This window comes from Halichoerus grypus, chromosome 15 (assembly GCF_964656455.1).
Source record: "Halichoerus grypus chromosome 15, mHalGry1.hap1.1, whole genome shotgun sequence".
NCBI classification, from domain to species: domain Eukaryota; kingdom Metazoa; phylum Chordata; class Mammalia; order Carnivora; family Phocidae; genus Halichoerus; species Halichoerus grypus.
Genome location: NC_135726.1, coordinates 13361279 through 13385469, shown reverse-complemented (window position 1 = coordinate 13385469; position 24191 = coordinate 13361279). Strand labels below are relative to the sequence as shown.

At 37.5% G+C, this 24191-nt stretch overlaps 1 protein-coding gene across 4 annotated transcripts in view; it reads left to right on the top strand.

The window, feature by feature from the left end:
• Positions 1–11517, top strand: part of CMTR2 (cap methyltransferase 2) — a 54925-nt gene extending 43408 nt beyond the window's left edge. Inside the window, exons 1-2 of one of the 4 annotated variants that reach the window (XM_036074055.2) lie at positions 4331–4521; positions 7983–11517. In XM_036074055.2, coding sequence (XP_035929948.1) covers positions 8002–10296 — 2295 coding nt within the window. In that variant the 5' untranslated portion in view covers positions 4331–4521; positions 7983–8001 and the 3' untranslated portion in view covers positions 10297–11517. Of the gene's footprint in view, positions 1–4330; positions 4747–7982 lie in introns of those variants that run through there. The other 3 variants (XM_078063524.1, XM_036074054.2, XM_078063525.1) reach the window with 3 other exon arrangements.
• Positions 11518–24191: the final 12674 nt, after the last annotated feature.

Genomic DNA, 24191 nt, shown 5'->3' with positions numbered 1-24191 from the left:
TTTAAAGTTTCAGATACCAATTTCATTCATTGATGACATTTCATCTTCTCCAAAAATTTTGCAAACCCTCCTGCTCTTGGGACAAAATAAATGAAACTCATCATTTTTAATAAAACTACTTGCCTCATATAAGGATTTCTCGCCATGAATATGGACTATAAAGTTGTTTTTAAATTACTAGAGGCAGTTTCTAGAAATTCTCTGCAGAACAGATTGGCCTTGGAGTGAGGCAGAACTAGGTCCAAACCCTGACTGCTACTTACTGACTCCATGACCTTTAGTAAATTGCTTAATCACTTTGATCCTTGATTTCTTTGTTTGTAAAAGGGGGACAATGCATGTATCTACTTCATGGAGTTGTTGAGAGGATTAAATGAATAAAAAAAAAGGGCAGTTTTCAGTGCTTAGCACATATTATATACTCAAAAAATGTTAATGTTGTGACTATTTTAGTAAAGACTGGCTCAGTATATGCTTTGTTGTTTGAAATACTCCTGATAATATTTATAAACCTCAGGGAACATAGTAATTGTATTTAAGAGATCATATAGCCCTCATCTAGCATCTAGTCCCATAAAAGAACAATATCCACAGCTTTTCTTTTTTAATATTTACTAAGAATCGGAGGTAAAAAGCAACCAACTCCCACCGATAGCTAAAATGAAAGATTCACGACACCAAAAGTTGGTGAGGTATGAAGCAACCAGAATTCTTTGTTGTTGTTTAGTTTTTATTTCATAATCATAAACTTAACTCTGCAATCTAACTTGACGTGGAAGGGGATAGGAAAACATGGAACCCATCGAACTGCCTCAGGAAACACAAAGATTATAGGATAGTTTCAGCAGATGGGAGTGATGGGGTCCTCCCCTAAGCTACAGAAGGAAGAGTCTGGTGCTTAAGATATGACACAAGTCAAATTTATTAGATTTGTCCACATCAGCGATGGTGATCTTCTTGGTGGTCTTGTCATTCCTGGATCCAAGGTGCACCCTGGCTGCCACAATATTCCTGCCCTCTCTCACCTTGACGGAGACCACATGCGTGCCATCCAATCACTCAGTTTTGTCAGTGCAGATGAAAAACTGGGAGCCATTTGTGTGGGGTCCAGCATTTGCCAAGGACAAGATGCCAAGACCCATATGCTCCAGAATGAAATTCTCATCAAATTTCTCCCCCTAGGTGGACTTGCTGCCAGGGCCATTATGGTGCATGAAGTCACCACCCTGGCACATAAATCCTGGAATAATACTGTCAAAGCCGCAAACTTTATAACCAAATCCTTTCTCCCCAGGGCTCAGAGCAGGCAAGTTTTCTGCTGTCTTGTGGAACTTTGTCTGCAGACAGCTCAAAGGAGATGTGGCCCAAGGGCTCACCGTCCCTGGCAATATTCAAGAACAAGGTGGGGTCGACCGTGGCTGGGTGGAGTCGACAAGAATTCTACAAGAATTCTTAGGTATTGTGGGTAGGGATGTAAAATTGTTCAAGCACTCTGGGAAAACTGTTTGGAGGTTTCTTCAAAGCGACACATAGATCTATTTACCCAAGAGTAAAGAAAACATATGCTTACAGCAAAGTCTTGTACTAAAGTGTTCGTAGCAGGTTTATTCACAATAGCCTCAAACTGGAAACAGAACTCAGATGTCCATCAACAAAAGAATAGATAACTAAATTATGGTCTCTCCATACAATGACATGCTAATTAGCAATAAAAAAGAATGAATGTCAAATACATAAAACAACATGGGTGAATATTGACAGGGTTTAGAACATGCTGCCCCAAAATATGGTGACTGGCATATTAAATATTTTAAGCTAAAGGAATTTGAGAAATGGCAGGTGCCGGAAGGACCCTCTGACCTTGCCCTGAAGCAGGTCACAAGATCCTCATGTGAGATATGTCCTCCCTATAACTGGAGGAAAGGAACATCCTTATTTCTGAAGATGGAAGTACCTTCAGAGCAATCTGGGTAAACGTGCCTTGCTAAATTTCTCCTAGTGTACGACTCGTAGCTCATACCCATTTGTCACATTTTCCCACAACTTTCTAATCATCATTTAACTTAGTACAAAAACACTCAGGTTTCACAGTTTCTTCAGAACTTCATTTCCTTGTGGAGGGTCCCATGTCACATAAAACATGTTAGTAAATTTACATGCTTTTCTCTTGTTAATCTATCTTTTGTTACAGAGCCCCAGCTGAGAACTTAGAAGGGTAGAAGGAAAAGATTTTTTTTCTCCCCTACAATATAAAAAAAAAAAAGATTACTGAGTGGAAATGGGCTGCAAACAGACAAACTGTAATGACCGAATTTATATAAAATTCTAAAATAGGCAAAACTAAGTAAGCTATGACAATATAAAAAACTTGGGAGTGAGACGCTATGACAATATAAAAAACTTGGGAGTGAGACTGATTGGGAAGGGGCTTAAGGGAACTTTCTAGAGTATTTAATAGGTGTTTGGCAAAAGTGGTTGAATAGTACATGTAGGATTTCAGCATTTGACTGTATATAATTAAAAAAAATTTTTTTTTTTTTTTTAAATGGCAACCAACCTGTGAATTTGGAAGATCTTGGGAGATCTTTTCCTTCCAAACAGCTTTCCATTGGTTGCTCCTCATGCTCTCCACTTACATTTTGTCTTTTTTGTTTTAGCCAGTGTAATGTATAATTCTAACTCATTGTGGGGTTAGTTTACATTTCCCCAAAGACTAATGAAGTTGAGCATCTTTTCATATGTTTATTGGACTTTTGGATACCATCTTTTAGAAGTGTTCTTTTTTTTTGCCCATTTTTTCCACTAGGGCATCTTTTCTTATTTATTTGTAGGAGTTGTATATTTTGGATACAAGTCCTTTGTCATACATATTTATTGTAAATATTTTCTCCCATTCTATAGGTTGTTTTTTCACTCTCAATGGTGTCTTATGGTGAATAGACATTCTTAATTTTAATATGGTTCAATTTATATATTTTCCCTTTATGATTAGTGCTTTTTCTGCTTTGTTGTAAACTTTTTGCCTACTTAAGGTCACAAAGATGTTTTCTTATGTTTTCTGCTAAAAGAGTTGTTTGACTTTTAAAATATAGATTGGTGACCCAAATGAAATGTATTTTTTTAAAAAAATTTATTTATTTGACAGAGAGAGGCACAGCGAGAGAGGGAACACAAGCAGGGGGAGTGGGAGAGGGAGAAGCAGGCTTCCCGCTGAGCAGGGAGCCCGACGTGGGGCTTGATCCCAGGACTCTGGGATCATGACCTGAGCTGAAGGCAGACGCTTAACGGCTGAGCCACTCAGGCGCCCCTGAAATGTATTTTTATGATGGAGGTAAGAGTCCAAATAAAATTTTCTCCATATGAATATCCAAATGGCCTAGCACCATTTTTTTGAAAAGACAATTGTTTCCCCTCAATTGATGCACATCCTGGAGGACTTGTAAAATAATATATTTTATATACACATATATAATTTACATAAATGGTTCAAACTCTACACACAGCTCTATATTTTCCCAATTTTATGCAATACTGTTGACACATATAACCTATTATTGGCTGAACAGTATCCCATTATATGGATATATCATGAAGAATTTAATTAATTCCCTAAAGTAGACATTTAGAGTTTCCAGTTTTTGTTATTGTTGCTATTAAGGTGCTGAAACGAACATTTTGTCCAAAGTGAGTGCCTGTTTGTTTCCTAAGGATAAATTACTAGGCGCGGGAATCGCCCGGCTAAGGTGCAAGGCCATTTTAAAGTTTGCCTTCTGTAAGGATTATACCAATTTTTATGCCCACCCACAGTATATAAACCTGTTTCTCCATATTCTTACCAACAGTGACCATTATTGATCTTTTTAATCTTTGCTAAATTGGGTGAAAAGGAAATTTATTGTTTTCACTTCCAACTCTTTTTTTTTTAATAATAGGTTAGAATTTTTTGTATATCCTTATTGGCTGTTTTACTTGTTTTGGATGGCCTGTTCAAATTTCCGCCCAATTTTCGTTTGAGATTGTCTTTTTCTTACTGGTTTATAAACATGTATGTTATAATAACAGTGTTATCTCGCAGTTTGCCTAGTTTGGCTTTTAACCTCATACTGTGTTTCGAGCACCAGTTTTAACTCAACTTGTGTTACACACCAACTTCTGCCTAGCAACCTTAGAAAGCCTTCCCCGCCCAAAGGCCGGGTGGGCGGAGCCAGCGTGTGCCAGAAAGGTTTGCCCCGCCCCACCCCACCGCCCTCTCCGCCGAGGGGGCGGGGCCAAAGGATGCTCCACCTCCGCGAGCGCCTTCCGTTGCCATAGAAGCCGTGGGCCCGGAGGCTGGCGCTTCCCAGCTTCAGTACCCGACGGAGAAACGAAACCTAGGGAACGAGGGCTTCGGCGCTGCGAGAGTCGCAGGCGTGCGTAACGTTGACGCGTGACGCCAGCCCGGCCTCGAGGCGCGTGCGCAATGTGTCTCTCATGGCTCTCGGGCCGCTCTCTGCCGACGTTAGGCGGCGGCGCGGCCTGGAGGTGGGTTACCGCTTCTGGTGTTGCGAGGGCGGGCCCGGGCCTCTTTCCCGGCCTTTCGGCGCGCCACCTACGTCCGCTGCGGCGGGCGGCGCCGCAGACCTTTAGGAGCGACCGTTCCGGGAAGCAGCCCCGGGAGCGGAAGCGGAGGATGGTTCCTTCGAGTGAGGAGAGCGAGTGAAGCGCTGCCTTTCTAGACTCGGGGGGACGAGGTGGGCGTGAGCGAAGGTAATCAGACCCGGGTTCCGAGGCCGGGTCCTCCTTCGACTTTCCAGAGGGTGAGGCAGGGGCTGGGACTGAGGTGCCTCCAGGTCAGGAGGAATCGGGCCGCTCGAATGGAGCTTGGGACTAACTTCATCAGGTGAAACGAGATCTTGGGTGCCCCTGGCCCAAAGTACAGCGCTGGATACACTCTAGCTATTACTTTCACCGTTGCTGGGAGGAGTTGCCAGAAACATTTCTAAAACTCCTTTGTAAGCATTAGTTGGAGAGGTGAGATCTTGTGGGTTTTGTGTCAGGCTCACGAATTTTGCAGGTATTTCCTTTGTGGCTTCGAACAGGGGCTCCGTGACTTTTCTTCTCGAATCTGCAAAATAAGAATGGTAATACTGACCCTCCTAGCAGAATTATGATGCCACAAAGCTCTATGGAGTGCTTAATGAAAGGGACAGAGGAACATACTGGAAACTTTTCTTCTATCTTGTAAACCACGTGTTTTGTTTTTTAATTTTTGGTCATGCATTGAAGGGCTGGAGTGAAATTGAAGTGCATTATTATGATTCCTATTCAGAACCTACTCAGAGGAGTGCCTTTGTGTTAAGTATGATATGCATTCATTTATTCAATAAATACTGAGTGTTCACTGTGTACTAAGCATTGTTGTAACCTCGGGGTGATAAATGAGTCAACGAAACAAAGATCCTCGCCTTGTGGAGCTTAGATTCTAATTTGGGGAGGACAATAATAAACATAATAAGCAAATTATATGTTAGAAGGAAAAGAGAATCATGGAAAACAATAGTACAGCTAGGTCCATACCTTATTGGTGGTAGTGCAAGATGCAATTAGGATGTCAGGTTAGATTTCATAGAGAAATTACACGTGAGTAATATTTGAAGGAGGTGAGGGAGTTGGTATGCAGGTAATCTGAAGGAAGGGGGTTCCATGCAGAGGGATTGATCAAGACTTGCAGGTTGCAGTGTACCTGGTGTTTAAGTGGACAGCAATAAAGCTTGTGTGGCTGGAGCAGAATGAATAAGGGGAATAATAGACAGGTTAGAGATGGGTTGGGGCTTGAGGGCAGAAATCTTCAAGGTCATTGTAGGCTCCTGTAACGACTGTGGCATTTACTTTGAGTGAAATGGGGATCCAAAGGAGGCAAAGATAGAAGGGACTAGTTAGAAGGCTATGGCAGTAATCCAGCAGGGAATTGACAGTGTCTACAATCAGGGAACTGGTAGCTGGGAGGTGGGTGGATTCTGGGAATTTGATAGGAGGAAACAAAGGTTGGATTATAGACCTGAGCATTATTCCATATATATATATACACACACACATACATATATATAATTTTTATATAAATATATCAGATATAATCTTGATTTGTGTACCGCAGGTGTAGTCAGGAAGAACAGTGGAGTGTTTGAATCACTTTAGTTTTTCTCATGTGAAGGTAATTATCTATTAGCTTAGGTAAGAGCTTACCTACAGCCATTAATTAGTATGTGAAATTAGACTAAAATCAGACTTTTTCCAAAATAGAATATAGTTGTGATCTAAACGTTGCAGTTTCCAGTAAGCACAGTGGGAATTAAGACAGAATAACTTGTAATAAACTTTCATTTGCCTTTAGTATTTTAATAAATGTGACAATGCCTCATTTTTGCCTTCTTTCAGAAGTCTGTCTGAATATAGCTTCTAACAGTAAAAAAAAAAAAAAAGATCTAAGATAAGAAAAAGGTATTGATGGGCAAGTGTGACTATTAACTATACGTGTATTGTAAATATACTGTGGCAAACAAATGACTAAGAAGATACTTGTTACTTCAAAAAGCTTACAAACTAGTGGAGTATACAGGGTTGTAAATAATTTAAACAAAATATAAGAGAATGAAAAAAGTGTGCCAAAACAGTACAAAAGAAATGCTAATAGATTACAGTCTTTTGGATATTATTGTTTTTATCGTGGCACTAGCTCACCTTTGTTTCCCATTTTAATCATCAAACATTGGCTTTTTGTGGGATGGTGGTTTTGTTGTCCGTTTGTGTTTGACAGATTCTTTTTGAAAAACTGGTGTAGAATGCATTGAATATGCTAAGCAAATGCAGACTTATGAACTAAAGCACCTATTAATTAACATTGAGCCAACAAGTACTATTGTCATACTTAGAGCTCTGTCTGCTGGAATGTACAAGTTAGGCCAACACTGGGCCATTAAGCCATGCTTCTTTCCCTTTTATCTCTTTCCCTCTCCAGTAGACAGATGTTTTTGGTTTCTTAGGCGGTATTAGAACACAGATGTAGGGTGACTGTTTATAATTTGTATATTCAGTGAGGCTGTTTCTTCAATTTAAAGATCCTCTATCAAAGTGTGTTACGTTTTAGTGGCAAGAAGATATAATAGTTTGTAGTGGAGGCATGGAGCTGTCTGAGTAGATGAGACAGGAATCTAGTTTAGAGACATGCCAGGTTGAACTATAGTTTAGTTTCAGCATTAAGCTGAGTAGAGGCTAACCAGTCAGGTACGCCACAGTTAACAAGCAGTATGGTGATGAGTGTTAGTTGGTGGCCTGTAAAGGTGATTTGGTACCGCCAAAGTGCATGTCTTAGCAAGAGTGTGAGATCTGGATGGAGGACGTATTTGGCAGTCCTGGTAGGTGGATAAGTGTGTGGTGGCAGAGAGGCCTGGTAGCAATACCAGTACTGGGTTCAGGTGTAGAATCTTCTGGAAGGAGGTGAGATTTGGAGGGAACTAAAAAAAGCTAAAAGTCACTTGTTGAAGCTTGATCAAAGGTCAAGGGATGAATCTTAGTCTGAGAGTGTGTTTGGGGCCATGTGGGTGGTGTCTCAGCCATGGGTAGAGGAAAATTTTGGGGAGGAGTTGGATGGATTACCATGGTAATACGAGCCGCCATCACTGATGAATATTCATTGGTATATGCTTTTTATATGCTAGCATGTTTTATCCTTGTCTAAAAAAATGATAGCCTTACTTTTAAATAAGAAACAGGCTCAAAGATGTAATTTGCCCAAGGTCACTTTTTAGCTGTGGATTTGAGCTCAGGTCTGTTGGATGTAAAAGCCTTTACTCTTTCTTTATTCCATATTGCCTCATTATGTAACAGAATGTGCTGACATTAACCTTCCCATTTTATGTGGTTTGTCATGAGTATGATCTGATTTGCTGTGGATGAGATTTCACTAATAAATTTGATTCATTTAATTATGTGTTTTCTTTTTCTAGATTTTAATTTAATTTGAAAATGAGTAAGTGCAGGAAGCCACCACTGGGTTCAAGTCCTGAGACATTCAGCCCAGATGTTCTTGCTGACATTTTTGAACTCTTTGCCAAGAACTTTTCTTATGGCAAGCCACTTAATAATGAGTGGCAGTTACCAGATCCCAGTGAGATTTTCACTTGTGACCACACGGAATTTAATGCATTGCTTGATTTGAAGAACTCCCTAAATGAAGTAAAAAACCTACTGAGTGATAAGAAATTGGATGAGTGGCATGAACACACTGCTTTCACTAATAAAGCTGGAAAAATAATTTCTCATGTGAAAAAATCTGTGAACGCTGAACTTTGTACTCAAGCATGGTGTAAGTTTCATGAAATTTTGTGCAGCTTTCCACTTATTCCACAGGAGGCTTTTCAGAATGGAAAACTGAATTCTCTACACCTTTGTGAAGCTCCTGGAGCTTTTATAGCTAGTCTCAATCACTACTTAAAATCCCATAGATTCCCCTGTGATTGGAGTTGGGTAGCTAATACTTTGAATCCATACCACGAAGCAAATGACAATCTTATGATGATTATGGATGACCGACTTATTGCAAATACCTTGCATTGGTGGTACTTTGGTCCAGATAATACTGGTGATATCATGACCTTGAAATACCTGACTGGACTTCAGAATTTCGTAAGTAACATGGCTACCATTCACTTGATCACTGCAGATGGGAGTTTTGATTGCCAAGGAAACCCAGGTGAACAAGAAGCTTTAGTGTCTTCTTTGCATTACTGTGAAGTTGTCACTGCTCTGATGACTCTTGGAAATGGTGGCTCTTTTGTTCTGAAGATGTTTACTTTGTTTGAACATTGTTCCATAAACTTGATGTACCTGCTAAACTGTTCCTTTGACCAAGTCCATGTTTTTAAACCTGCTACTAGTAAGGCAGGGAACTCAGAAGTCTATGTGGTTTGTCTCCACTATAAGGGAAGAGAGGCAGTCCATCCTCTGTTATCTAAGATGGTGCTGAATTTTGGGACAGAAATGACCCAGAAAGCTCTCTTTCCCCATCATGTGATTCCCGAATCTTTTCTTAAAAGGCATGAAGAATGTTGTATGTTCTTTCATAAATACCAGCTAGAGACTATTTCTGAGAACATTCGTCTGTTTCAGTGCATGGGAAAAGAGGAACAAACAAAGCTGATTAATTTAAGGGACTGTGCTGTTCAATATTTCATGCAAAAGTTTCAGTTGAAGCCTCTTTCCAGAAATCATTGGCTAGTGAAAAAATCTAATATTGGTTGTAGTACAAATACAAAATGGTTTGGGCAGAGGAACAGATACTTTAAAACCTATAACGAAAGGAAAATGCTGGAAACCCTTTCATGGAAAGATAAGGTGGCCAAAGGATACTTTAATAGTTGGGTGGAAGAACATGCTGTGTATCATTCTGGGCAAAGTTCTCTCTTAGAAGGGACAGCTTCCAATCTTGAGTGTCACTTATGGCATATTTTAGAGGGAAAGAAACTGCCAAAGGTAAAGTGTTCTCCTTTCTGTGATGGTGAAATTTTAAAGACTCTTAATGAAGCAATTGAAAAGTCATTAGGAGGAGCCTTGAATTTGGATTCCAAGTTCTGGCCCAAACAGCAGTATTACTGTTCTTGTCACATTTTTACTGAAGAACTGATATTTTCTGAGTTGTTTAGCCTTACCAGGTGCCTTCAGGATGAACAGGTGGTAGAACCCAGCAACCAAATAAAGTGCCTGCTTGTGGGCTTTCCAACCCTCCGTGATATCAAAACGCATATACCACTGGAAGTCCTGGAATCAACTGAACTCATGACTTTCAGCTGTTCGTTGCTTCATGATGGAGACCCGATTTACCAGCAACTGTTTCTGGACTGCCTTCTACATTCATTGCAGCAGCTTCATACAGGAGATGTTATGATTTTGCCTGTACTTTCTTGTTTTACAAGATTTATGGCTGGTTTGATCTTTGTACTCCACAGCTGTTTTAGATTCATCACATTTTCTTGTCCCACTTCTTCTGAGCCCCTGAAGACCTGTGCAGTCCTGCTGTGTGTTGGTTATCAGGACCTTCCAAATCCGGTTTTCCAGTATCTGCAGAATGTGAATGAATTGTTGAGCTCTTTGCTTAAATCCAACGCACCCCAGCAGGTTTTACAGTTTGTGCCAATGGAGGTGCTCCTGAAGGGGGCACTACTTGATTTTTTGTGGGATTTGAATGCTGCCATTGCTAAAAGGCATTTGCATGTAATTATTCAAGGAGAGAGAGAAGAAATCATCAGCAGCCTTCAGCTATGATGTTGAACTTGCCCTTTCTGAGATTTAACTTTATGGCTTCTTACAGTTTCCATTGTTATTTCAGTCCTTTGCTATTTAAAACCTTTAACTTGGGGGAAAGGCCAACTTTTGCATCATTGAAAGTCTCATTATTTCAGGAAAACCACCAGTTAGTTCTGATCTCATATATATGCCCGTAGGCATAGAGTTTTCCATGTGGTGCAATCTATGCAGTGATCATATTCAACCTCAAATATGAGATGTGCATATACGTTGGGATGGACACACACATTCTTATTTAAGCAGTTTCCTTGGTCTTATTTTTCTGTTTTAAGATTTGCATCCATGTGCCTTCCTTCAGATTAGACTTTTTTCCCAACTAATTTCCTCAGTGGCTAATGCTGTTAATAAATTGAGAGAGGTCTTTGATGAAAGGAGGTGAGCCACTCCTCAGCAACACTTGTTTTCTTTAATACTGACCACGTCAGTTACGGATTCGGGGAACTCTTCTTGCCAGATGCTCAGTATGTGCCATTCCTTGCCTTTAGGCCATTGACCCAATTTACTTATGTGGTTCAAATGAAGCTATGTGCTGTTTTATGAATATTTTAATGACCACAGCCATCCAGCCAGAAAGGATATCAGGACAGCTCCAAACCAAAGATCATGTTTAAAACAATGAAAAATCACTGTGTCTGGTACATACCTGTATCATGAAAAACTTCATTTAGCAACGGTATAGTAATCTTTAACTTCCAGGAAATAATCTGTGAGCTAACAGATTTTTTTAGATTATAAAATAGTGTGTATGGACTCTTGGGGACATATGAATGTAATGAACATAGTGAATCTTGAAGAGAAATTTTAACACTTCCAGAATGATGGTTCAGCATTTAAAAATTTTTAATCTTATTTCTTTGAAAGTAGCACTTTACCAGAAGATTAACCATGAGATGGTTATTTTATCAGTTGTGTGTGATTTCTTTTGAATTATATGTATTTGAGTGTAAATGAGCTTTTCTGGCAAACTGTATTAAGCAGATCTTCATTACTTTGAAATTCCAGAAAGTGGAGAATGTTTATATTCTCACACATGCATTTTAGACATTTTTGTTAGTTAAATAAAAAATAGATGTATTCTCTGATGTATTTGGTTGATAAATATTAATCTGAATTTTTTTCATGTTCCTTGCTATTTTGAGTTCCGTTATAGATTCATGAATAAAGTCATTAGCAGAGAGATTTTGTGTTCGTCTTTTTTAAAGCGAATCATGGGGGAAGTTAAAAATATAACTTGGAAACATTTTTTTTTTAAGGAAGGTTTGAATGGGAGTTAATGTTCCTTCATTTCCTCTGATTTATATTCATTAAAATTTAGTCCTTAATATTGTAATATTTATGGAATTTCTACTTCGGGAAAGAACTGAATACTTAAGGGAGGGAGGAGAAGGGGTAGATTGAGTTCTTGCCAGGGAGGGTGTGGAGGCTTGGAGGTAGATTTCCAAAAGAATTGTGATTTTTTACTGGTGACTATGGAAGCAGTTCCAGTTGTATAATGGTAGAAGTCTGACAGAAAATTGGTTACCAGGAGAGAATTAAAAACCACTCTTGGAAAACCATTTTGCACTTAATAGTCTTTATGCCTTGGTTGGTTTGGTCTAATACAATGACACAGTTTATTTTTGCTTATTTTAACTAGTTCATTTGAATGAAGTTGAAAGCCTAGGTCGGGGTACTAGTATTAAAACTTTGTTTTAAGCACCTCAAATAAGCTTTGAATGCTTATTTTTTTTGTTTTTTGTTTTTTTTAACACAAATCAATCTCTGTTGGAATATATAGCATACTGGTGTACATTAGAATATATTTTGGTATTTAACTTGACTTTTGGAATCAGTTGCTGTTCATCTGGTTTTTTGGATTCAAATTTGCTCTATAGGTGAGAATAGGAGTTGAAGGTCCAGATTGAACTTGATGTGGATGACGTACCGATGACTTACAGGAGCTTCTTTTTGGGAAAAAGGGGAGGAAAAGTGCTGTCCAAAAAATTAACGACAAGAAGACTGTAAGGTGAGACGTGATTTGTATATCAAGGTAGTTACTGTTCTTTAAAAAATTTTTTTTCGTAGATCTTCAGATTTTGAACTTAATTGTGGTGTTTTTTTTTTTTTTTTTTTTTAAAGATTTTATTTATTTATTTGAGACAGAGAGAATGAGAGAGAGAGAGAGCACATGAGAGGGGGGAGGGTCAGAGGGAGAAGCAGGCTCCCTGCCGAGCAGGGAGCCCGATGTGGGACTCGATCCAGGGACTCCAGGATCATGACCTGAGCCGAAGGCAGTCGCTTAACCAACTGAGCCACCCAGGCGCCCAATTGTGGTGTTTTTGAAAAGAATTTTTTAACAGCCAGAAAATATGAACTTCACAAATGTGTTTTTAAAAAAACTTAGATGAGAAATAGGTCTTATAAATTTAATTTCTTCAATGTTTATTTTTGTCCTCCCTAAGAAAGAGTTTTATATTTTATTTTATTTTTATTTTTATTTTTTTTTAAAGATTTTATTTATTTATTTGAGAGAGAGAGAATGAGAGACAGAGAGCATGAGAGGGAGGAGGGTCAGAGGGAGAAGCAGACTCCCTGCCGAGCAGGGAGCCCGATGCGGGACTCGATCCAGGGACTCCAGGATCATGACCTGAGCCGAAGGCAGTTGCTTAACCAACTGAGCCACCCAGGCGCCCGAGTTTTATATTTTAGTAGAGGCCTTTATATTATTATCCTGATGTTAATTAAATATTTAAATGCATTGAAAATATCTTTTCTGGAATAAATTAAAGATCTAATTTGTGGACTTTACTCCATCTTCAAAACAGTTATTTTGTTTAAGAAGATTTGTATTAAATATTTTTTTCTACTCCAGAGATCTTTGAGTGGAATGAAAGAAGCATTTAAAATATTAGGGAGAGTTGGAAAAAAAAATTGATTGATGCTTTTGTTATTTTACTTATTTTTGATGAGAATATACCTGGTCTTAAAAAATACGTGAACCTTATTTTTCATCTCCAGTTGAACTCATTGTAGTTATACTGCTGTGGCATGGGTAAATGAAATCAGCTAATCCCTTACATTCTCACATTTTTAGAAATGAAAGTGTTGATTATCAACCCGACTAAAATCTTATTTTTCATGTTTAAATACTTTTTCATATTTAAATTGATTTGAAAATAAAATACACTGATATTTCACTTAGTGTATTTTTGCTTTCCAAGATGAAAGTAAGAAATAGGACATTTTAAGTTTTAATTTTTTAATTATTTTGAACAATGAATGATTATTTTTTATAAAAGCAGTACATGCTTACAAAGATTTTATTTATTTTATTTTTTTTAATTTCATTTATTTATTTGACAGAGAGAGACACAGTGAGAGAGGGAACACAAGCAGGGGGAGTGGGAGAGGGAGAAGCAGGCTTCCCGCGGAGCAGGGAGCCCAATGTGGGGCTCGATTCCAGGACCCTGGGATCATGACCTGAGCCGAAGGCAGATGCTTAACGACTGAGCCACCCAGGCGCCCCCATGCTTACAAAGATTTTAAAGCATGACGTTTTTTGCTAATTTTTATATTCTAAAAAATAAAAACATTAATTAAACTAGTACAGTTAGGCCTTATTTAAATGTCCTTTGTTACCTGTTTAATACATTTTGAACAAAACTTAGACTTAATGTAAATATTATCCTCTATTAAAATAATGAAAATTTATTATACATAGATGGCACAGATATGCAAGGCCTGACTGAAAATTTGTTTACTACATAGTTACTATTGAAAATAGAGACTCAATTATTTGATAATAGGCCTCCCCACCTTTTTTTTTTTACTGGATTAAAACTCATTTCAGGCTGATCTTAGGAGCAGAACTAATCATAAAACAAAAATTTTAGTATTCCCTAATGAATTTCTATTTGGATGGTAAACATTTTTTAGAGCTGGCCTAATGACCATGTAGCAAGTAAACTAAAAGCATACAACGTATAGTAACTCATAATATGTAGGTATGTTTTAAGGCATGTACTTAAAGCAGTAATCATCAAAATTTATAATGAGTTCTTGCTTACTATTTTGTACTTCTAATCAGTGTATTCTTTAGTTTATATAAAGTAACAATCTTTGAATAAGGTGTTCTGCCCCCACCCCACCCCCAATCTGTTATTCATATTTTCTTAGTTTGGAACAATACAGAAGATCAAAGTAACTTATCTTTGGATAAGTACAAGTTTATACTGGAATGCTTTGGGAAGAGGTGAGAGCTGCTTTATAACCACAGGTATGGTGAAGGTGCCCACCGTTTTTTATTAGTGAAAATATTTAGAAATTACCTGTCATCGAGCATAGGTTAGCATTTAATTTTACTCAAGTGAAAATTTTATTTAAAAGTCTAATCTGCTTATAGTCACATATAGGTTGTATACTCATTTACAAGTTGTACCCAGAGTAGTGTTTCCTCAAATTTTAAGATGTTACTCCTTCTGTCTTTCCAGAGTATCTTTATAGACCAGCTAGGTGGAATTCTGTGTTTATTGTATGCCAAGGGTAGCAGCATCACTGTAGCCTGTTACCAGACTTTTAATATTATTTATTATTTAAAATTGCAACCACATTGTTGATTTGTGGGTTACATTGGTCATGATATAATTAAGGAAGATATTTGTAGAGATTGTTCTTTTTCTCTAAACTATTTGTGTACATTCTGCCGAAAAGTTACTTTTACTAAAATGATTCTGTAGACCCATTTGTGGATAAACATTTTATTCACATGTGTATCTGCATCTTTTTTCTATTTAAACTTGTGCTTCAACAAATTATTTTACTGGGCGAGATAGATGTGCTTTTACTGTCTTGACTTTTGAGAATTTCTGTAGTTCCCAGTGAATTTCAGGATTGAAAAATTAGTCTGCATAGTAGACTGGTTGAGAAACTTCAAAAGAAGCACAAACATATCCTAGTGATTTTTTTTTATTAGAGTAAACATCATTCCTGTAACTATTTGATAACTCCAGTAATATTAATCTCTTCCTGGAGCTGTTCAGTCTGAGTATTACCTTAAATTAAGCAATATTACATTGTTCTTTCTTTTTTTTCTCCATTCTTTCATTTTCTTTCCAAAATTATAAATTCAAGGGCAGGGTGCTATGGCATATACTTATTTTATATTTCATATTGTCAATATAGATGTTATTTTATATTTCATATCGTCAATATAGGTGTCTTCAGAATACTATTTGATTTTTTTATTATAGAAAACTTACAACCATACACAAAATTAAAATCATGTTAACAACCCCTCATGTACCCTCAGCCAGGTTCCATAACTACCAACCTTTTGCTTAACTTGCTTATTCCTCCTACCCTTTTTTTTTTTTTTTTTTTTTGGAGTATTTTAAAACAAATTCATGAAATCTCTCCTAACAGATAAGGACTTTATCACATGTGACAAAATTAATATCACCCAATACTTAGTCCATATTCAAATTTTCCAGGTTGTCTCAAAAGTGCCTTTTTATAGTTGGTTCAAATAAGGCTCCAAGTAAGGTTGGCACATTGTATTTGCTTAATGTGCCTTTGAAGTCTATCATTTAAAAGTCCCTCACCCTGTTCTGCAGCCCCAACATTTTCTTTTCTATGCCATGTTAACTGTCCTGTACTTTTCCACATGCTGAATTTGGCTGATTACTTTATCTTTTGATTTGTATCTCCATGTCACATATTTCCTATAAATTGCTAGTTAGATGTAGAGGATTGATTACCTTTGGCAAGAAAACTTCCTAAGTGGTATTGTGTACTTCCTTTTTGTCAGATCATGAAGCACAAAATGGCTAGTTGCCCCCTCTCAGTGACATTAAGGTCAATCAGTTTCAAATGTCAACCTTATTTATACACTACATTTTTCTATCGATCTTTAATAGTTTTAGCCTTTAATGGGTATTGATACTTCGCTCTATTAGAGTTTGCAAATTAGTGATTAACTGCATTTCCTCAGTAGTAATTGGACTTTATAATATGTACTTGAAGTCATCCATTATTTATTTTTTTTGGAAATAGTTTGTTCAGGAAAAACATGGGAAAAGTGCTTCATTTTTTAAAACACCTTATCAGTTTTCAGAAAAATAAGGTGATGTTTTAGCAACCCTCAAAGGTGACTAATGAAATTTTTTTTGTTTTTTTTTTTTAAGATTTTATTTATTTGACAGAGAAAGACACAGCGAGAGAGGGAACACAAGCAGGGGGAGTGGGAGAGGGAGAAGCAGGCTCTCCGCCGAACAGGGAGCCCAATGCGGGGCTTGATCCCAGGATCCTGGGATCATGACCTGAGCCGAAGGCAGACGCTTAACGACTGAGCCATCCAGTTTTTTATTATAAATAAATAAACCATTTTTTGTGGTTTTTTAACTACCTTTAGGAGCTCATGGATGGTTATGTATTTGATGTATTTTAATCAATTACAAATACTGTTCTCACTGATGCTCAAATTATCCTATTTTGACTTGGGTGGGTGGGGGAAGGGCTCCTTCAAGTTGATACCTATGTCATTTTTTACATAATTCAAGCAGTCTTTGATAGCTTCTATACTTTCTGGCACAACATGTGCCCATGTCATCTTGTATATTTCTGCCCAGACCTGACATCATCTTGACTTTAATGGGAATGTCTACAGTACAGTGGTTCTCAAGCTTTTTGGTCTCAAGACTCCTTTACTCTCTTAAAAATTACTGAAGAATCCAAAGAACTTTTGTTCATTGGAGTTATATCTGTTGAGATGGTCCATGTCAGAAGCTAAAACTCATAAAAATTTTAAGTTTCATTAATTAAATGAGAAATAACATTTTATAAAAAATAACTTTCAAAACAAAAGTTAGTGAGAAGCCTGGCAGTGTTCACATTTTTGCAGATCTTTTTTTTGTCTTTATAATAGAAGACAGATTCTCATATCCGTTTTACATTCAGTCTGTTGCACTACATTGTTTTAGTTGAAGTACTTAAGAAAATCTGGACTCCAATAGGTAGTTGGAAAAGGAAGGAGTATTTTAATAACCTTTTTGGGTAATTATGGATATTCTTTGATGCTACTCCAAAACTTGACAGGTGATAGTTTCTTAAAAGTTGATTGCAAAGAAGAATCTTAAGCTATATTAATGAACTTCTTGTACTCTGTTAAAATCCATTGGTCTGTCTTGCACTTTGAAGGGATCGCTTACTCACATGTGGTTTTGTAGCCCCATGAATTTGTCATTTGGAAAGTGAGTTCATTGAGTTATGCAGATCTTGCAAATGTTTGACGCGTTTGATTTATAGGGTACCAAAAAAATTGCATTTTTAAACATCACTGCTGATCTCATCAGAAAAAAAATCTAAGTATTGAGAAGTTGTCAGACTCAGGGTGATGGACAAAATTTTCTAAAATTTTAATTTTTGCTTGAATGCTTGAATTCTCTCTTAGCGACAAATATTGTCAGTTGTTTTCCTTGAAATGAGAGCTCACCTTATTAATTATTGAGGAAACATCTGCCGAATACCCAAGTCTATAACTATAAACTATAACTACCAACTATATAATAACTTTAGTGTGTCTCCCAGTTGTTCTTCCAAGTAAATACGATGTTCGTGAAAAATACACAACTTCAATTTGCAGCTCGGTTGCACAAATGCTTTTCCTGGTGACAGTCATCCTACTTTGGTATGCAGTGGAAGTGCTTTATACCATTTCTTCCCCTAGAATATTAAAGGCATGGACTCAAGGGTCGAAACTTAATAAATTTGATTATTTTTACTGCTTCATCCAGGATATTCTTAAGTAAAAAATTGCTCTTTTTCCACCACCATGAACATGTGTGTTGAAGAATACACTGACTACATAGAGGAGTTTAGTGCCACTCCCTTGAATTTTGCTAAGGCACCAGCAATTCTGCCCACCACTGCTTTTGTATCATCATAGTGTAAAGGGGAAATAAATAATGTCTTGGTCTGGATCCACAGACAATATAGTTGGAGCACTGCTGTCCTAGTCTATTCCCTTTATATCAATTGCTGATTTTTTAAAGTTTATATTCTTATTTTTATTTATATCAATGAGGTATTCCTATTTTTGAGGCTTTTAAAAAACCTAAATAAGTGTTCTGTTTTTCCATTGCTAAAATCTGTGGAGATGAGTATGTTTTTCTCTTTAGTTCTATTAAAATGATTAATTAATGGATTCCAAATACTGAACCCCTCTTACATTTCTGGAATAAACACTACTTGATCATGATGGATTTTTGGATTCTGTTTGCTAACATTTTATTCACAATTTTTGCATTAATATTAATAAATGAGATTGGTTTATAGTTGTATTTTATTATGCAGTGTTTGGTTTTGGAATCGATGTTAAATTGGCATTATAAAAATAATTTGGGTATTTTTTCTTTCAGTGCTCTGAAATAGTTTAAGTAGCATATACATCATCTGATCTTTACAGGTTTGGTAGATTTCTTTGTGAAATCAGCTGGGCCTAGCTTTTTGGCAGGGGAGCTCTTTTACGATTTTCTACTTCTATATTTCTTTTTACATAATTCACTTGTTTAGGATGTTTATTTCATCTAGATTTTCTTTAAACAGTTTTTATTTCATATAGTTGTACAAAGTCGTCTCATGATTTTAAAAAAATCCTGTTCTTACTAGATTGTGTGCTTGTGCTTTCTCATTTTCTTTTCTTTTCTTTTGTGTGCTTGTGCTTTCTCATCTTTTAAAAATCAAGTTAGCAGTTTGTTTTGTTGATTAGTTTTCAAAGAACCGGCTATTTTGGTTTACTTACTGGTTTTTTCTAACTCCTCGATTTCTGCTTTATTTTTAAAAATTGAGATATAATTGACATATAACATATTAGTTTCAGGTGTATAACATAATGATTCTATATATATATATATTTATTGTGAAATGATCACCACAATAAATTTAGTTAACATCACTGTACAGTTATAATATTTTTCTTATGATGAGAAAGATCTGCTTTCTTAGCAACTTTCTAATATAACACAGTGTTATTAACCATGTATATGTATATGTAAAACCCCTGCCACTGGGGCGCCTGGGTGGCTCAGTCGGTTAAGTGTCTGCCTTTGGCTCCGGTCATGATCCCAGGGTCCTGGGATGGAGCCCCACGTCCAGCTCCCTCTCCTCCCTGCTCCAGCTCTTTCTCGCTATCTGTCTCTTTCTCTCAAATAAATAAATAAATAAATCTTAAAACAAAAAAAAACCCCCTGCCACTGGCAAACACCAATCTGTTCTCTATATTCATGAGCTCGTTTAAAAAAATTTTTTAATATTCATATAAATGAGATCATATGGTATTTATCTTTTTCCATCTGACTTACTTAGCATAAAGCCCTTAAGGTCCATCATCTTGTTGCAAATGGCAGGATGTCCCTTTTTTATTTTTATTTTTTTCAAAAAAAATTTTTTTTAAGATTTTATTTATTTTTTGACAGAGAGACAGAGAGGGAACACAAGCAGGGGGAGTGGGAGAAGGAGAAGCAGGCTGCCCGCCAAGCAGGGAGCCCCATGCGGGGCTCGATTCCAGGACCCTGGGATCATGACCTGAGCCGAAGGCAGACGCTTAATGACTGAGCCACCCAAGTGCCCCAGGATGTCCCTTTTTTTTTTTTTTTAATGGCTGAATATTTCATCTCCTTATCCATTCATCCATCAGTGGACACTTAGGTTGTTTCCATGTTTTGGCTATTGTGAATGATGCTGCAGTGAACATGAGAGTGCAGATATCCTTTTGAGTTTGTGTTTTCTTTCAGATTAAAAACTCAAGTGAAATTGCTGGATCATATGGTAGTTCTATTTTTAATGTTTTGAGGAACTTCCATACTGTTTCAGTGGAGTAAAACATAGAGGCTGCACCAGTTTACATTCCCACCAACAGTGCAACATCCTCACCAACACTTATTTCTTCTTCTTTTTTTTTTTTTTTTTTTTGATAATAGCCATTCTGACAGGTGTGAAGTGATATCTCATTGTGGTTTTGACTTGCATTTCCCCAATGATAAATAATGTTGAACATCTTTCATGTACCTGTTTGCCATCTGTATGTCTTTGGAAAAATATCTATTCAGATTCTCTGCCCATTTTTTAATTGGGTGGTGGTTGTTTTGCTGTTGAGTTGTAGGAGTTCTTTATATATTTTGGATATATTTTTTAAAGATTTTATTTATTTATTTGACGGAAATAGCCAGAGAGCACAAGCGGAGGGAATGGCAGAGGGAGAGGGAGAGGCAGATTCCCCACTGAGCAGGGAGCCAAATGCGGGGCTCAATCCCAGCCCCTGGGATCATGACCTGAGCCAAAGGCAGATGCTTAACCAACTGAGCCACCCAGGTGCCCCTATATTTTGGATATTAACCCTTTACCAGATATATCATTTGCAAATATTTTCTCCCAATCCATGAACATGGGATATCTTTCCATTTATTTGTGTCTTCTTTAATTCTTTCATCATTGTCTTATAGATTTTAGTGTATAGGTCTTTTACCTCTTTGGTTAAATTTATTCCTAGGTATTTTATTTTATTTTTTGATGCAGTTGAAAATGGGATTGTTTTCTTAATTTTTCTTGTGATAGTTTGTTATTAGTGTATAGAAACATAATAGTATTTTGTATATTGATTTGGTATCCTGCAACTTTCTTGAATTTTTTTTATTAGCTCTAACAGTTTTTTGGTAGTGTCTTAATATTTTCTGTATATAATGTCATCTGTAAATAGTGACAGTTTTACTTCTTTCCAATTTGGATGACTTTTTTTTTAAACACTTAGAGAGCATGAGCAGGGGGAGGGGCAGAGGGAGTAGGAGAAGCAGACTCCCCACTGAGCAGGGAGCCCAACACTGCCAGATACCAGGACCCTGGGAACATGACTTGAGCTAAAGGCAGATGCTTAACCGACTGAGCCATCCAGGTGCCCCATGGATGACTTTTATTTCTTTTTCTTGCCAAGTGCTCTGGCTAGGACTTATAAAACCACGTTGAATAAAAGTGGTGGAGGTGGGCATCCTTGTCTTATTCCTCATCTTAGAGAAAAGATTTCAGTTTTTCATCACTGAGTATGATGTTAGCTGTGGGCTGTCATTTATGGCTCTTATGTTGAGGTATGTTCTCTCTATACCCAATTTGTTGAGAATTTTGAGCATAAATCGGTGTTGAATTTTGTCAGATGTTTTTTCTACATCTGTTGAGATGATCATATGATTTTTTACTCTCATTTTGTTAATGTAGTGTAAAACATGAATTGATTTGCAGATGTAGAACCATCCTTGAAGCTCTGGAATAAATCCCATTTGATCATAGTGTGTGATTTTTTTCATATATTGTTGAATTTGGTATGCTAATATTTTATTGGGGATTTTTGCATCTATGTTCATAAGAGATATTGGCCTATAGTTTTCTTGTGTCATCCTTCTCTGGTTTTGGTATCAGGATAATGCTGGCCTTGTAAAATGAGTCTGGAAGTGTTTCTTCCTCTTCTGTTTTTTGGAAGAGTTTGACAAGACTTGGTATTAATTCTTCTTTAAATATTTTGTAGGATTTACCAGTGAAACTGTCTGGTCCTGGACTTTTGTTTCTTTGGTGGTTTTTATTACTGATTCAGTCTTCTTACTAGTTATCTGTTCAGATGTTCTTTTTTCATGATTAGGTCTTGGTAGGTTGTATGTTTCTGGGATTTATCCATTCCTTCTAGGTTGTCCAATTTGTTGGTATGTAATTATTCATAATAGTCTCTTATGATCCTTTTTATTTCTGTGGTATCAGTTGTGATGTCTCCTCTTTCATTTCTGATTTTATTTGAGCCCCCTCTCTTTTTTTTTTTTCTTGGTGAGTGTAGCTAAAGTTTTGTCAATTTAGTTTATTTTTTAAGAAAAACAACTCTTAGTTTCTTTTCTGTCGTCCTCTTAGTCTACTTCATTTATTTCCACTCTGAGCTTTGTTTTTTCCTTTCTTCTACTAACTTTGGGCTTCATTTGTTCTTTTTCTAGTTCCTTGAGGCTTAAGATTAGGTGGTTTATTTGAGACTTTTCTTGTTTCTCGAGGTAGGCATTTACTGCTGTGAACTTCCCTCTTAGAACTGCTTTTGCCGTATTCCACGTGTTTTGATAGGTTGTATTTCCATTTTACTTTGTCTCAAGGTATATTCTGATTTCTCTTTCGATTTCTTCTTTGATCCATTGGTTGTCTAGTAGCATGTTGTTTAATCTCCACAATTTTGGAATTTTCCAGTGTTCTTTTTGTAATTGATTTCCAGTTTCATATCATTGTGGTTGGAAAAGATGCTTGATCTGATTTCAGTCTTCTTAAATTTATTAAGACTTATTTTGTGGCCTAACATGATCTGTCCTAGAGAATGTGCCATGTGTGCTTAAGAAGAATGTATATTTTGTTGCTTGTGGATGGAATGATCTTTATATATCTATTAAGTCTGTGTGATTTAATATGTTATTTAAGGCCAATGTTTCCTTATTGATTTTGTGTGTGGATGATCTAGCTATTGATGAAAATAGAGTATTAAAGTCCCCTGCTCCTATTGTATTGCTGTCTATTTCTCCCTTTATGTCTGTTAATATTTGCTTTATCTATTTAGTTGCTCCGATGTTGGGCTCCCTTGTGACATTGTAGACAGTGACTGGAGTCAGGGCCATCTCTGAGTCTACAAGCAGTTCTGGGGGCCTTAACTGTCTACATGCGCTTGTGTAGCTGCAGTACGTGCATAGGTACATGGGTACATGCATAGCCATGGGGAACAGCTGTGGGGGTCTAGGCTGCCATCTTGCAAGCACATAGCTGTTGAGGCTGAGGCTGGCAGTGTGGATCCTGGGTTTTGGTGGGGAGGGACTCAGGTAGCTGGTATCTGTGAGCATGAAAACCTGTAGGGTAAAAATCTCGTTGGCAAAATCTGCAGGAGGTCTGCAGTGGCTGTGCTAGCCGTTGGATTCCTCAGCAGCAAAAAGCTGCTGGGGTCCTCTGTGAAGCAGTCTGGTGCTCGGGTCTGTAATGAGATTCTCAGTGATGAAAGCCAGGGATGGGGTCTTAGCATCTGCAAGGGCTGTTGAGGTCCTTAGCACTGAAGGTTTTTGTGGTCCTCTCCAGAGCAGGCCACTGAGAACCACAGTTGCTCACGGTGTGTGGCTGATACTGGTAGCCCCTGCCCTTGTTCTCTGTTCTTAGCCATTTCTAGAGGTCTCAGCTTTGCTGGTTTCTGGGTAGGGTGAAACGGAAATGTGTTCTTTATGCAGTGCTCCGAAAGGCTGGGGAAGCTTGTCGCGCACCCTGCTTGCCTTTTACCAGTATGGGCAACTCTTTTGGGCTCGGGAGTTCCCTCTTGGCACAGAACGGTGCCAGCCTGGGGGATGGGATGATGCAGGCAAAATGAAACTTCTTCCTACCCTTTTTGTATGGTTATTCTCAGGTTTTTTTTTTCTCTATTGTGTTACTGAATCTTCTTCTTTTTTTTTTTAAAGATTTATTTGTTTATTTGAGCGGGGGAGGGGCAGAGGGAGAAGGAGCGAGAGAATCTCAAGCAGACTCCCTGCTGAGCAGGGAGCCTGGTGCAGGGCTCAATCCCACAACCCTGCGATCATGACCTGAGCCAAAATCAAGAGTTGGATGCCTACCCAACTGCACCACACAGACACCTCTGTTGCTGAAGCTTCTTAAGTGGACTTAAGTGAACTCTCCCAGAGCTATTTTTTATTCATGGATAAGTGTCTAATTGTTTTTTTTGCAGGGGAATGGATTCTGGAAGCTCCTACTCCTCCATCTTGATGATATTACTCTCTCATTCAGTCCTTAAAAAATGTCCCTCTACTGTCTTCTAGCTTGCATGTTTCTAACAAGAT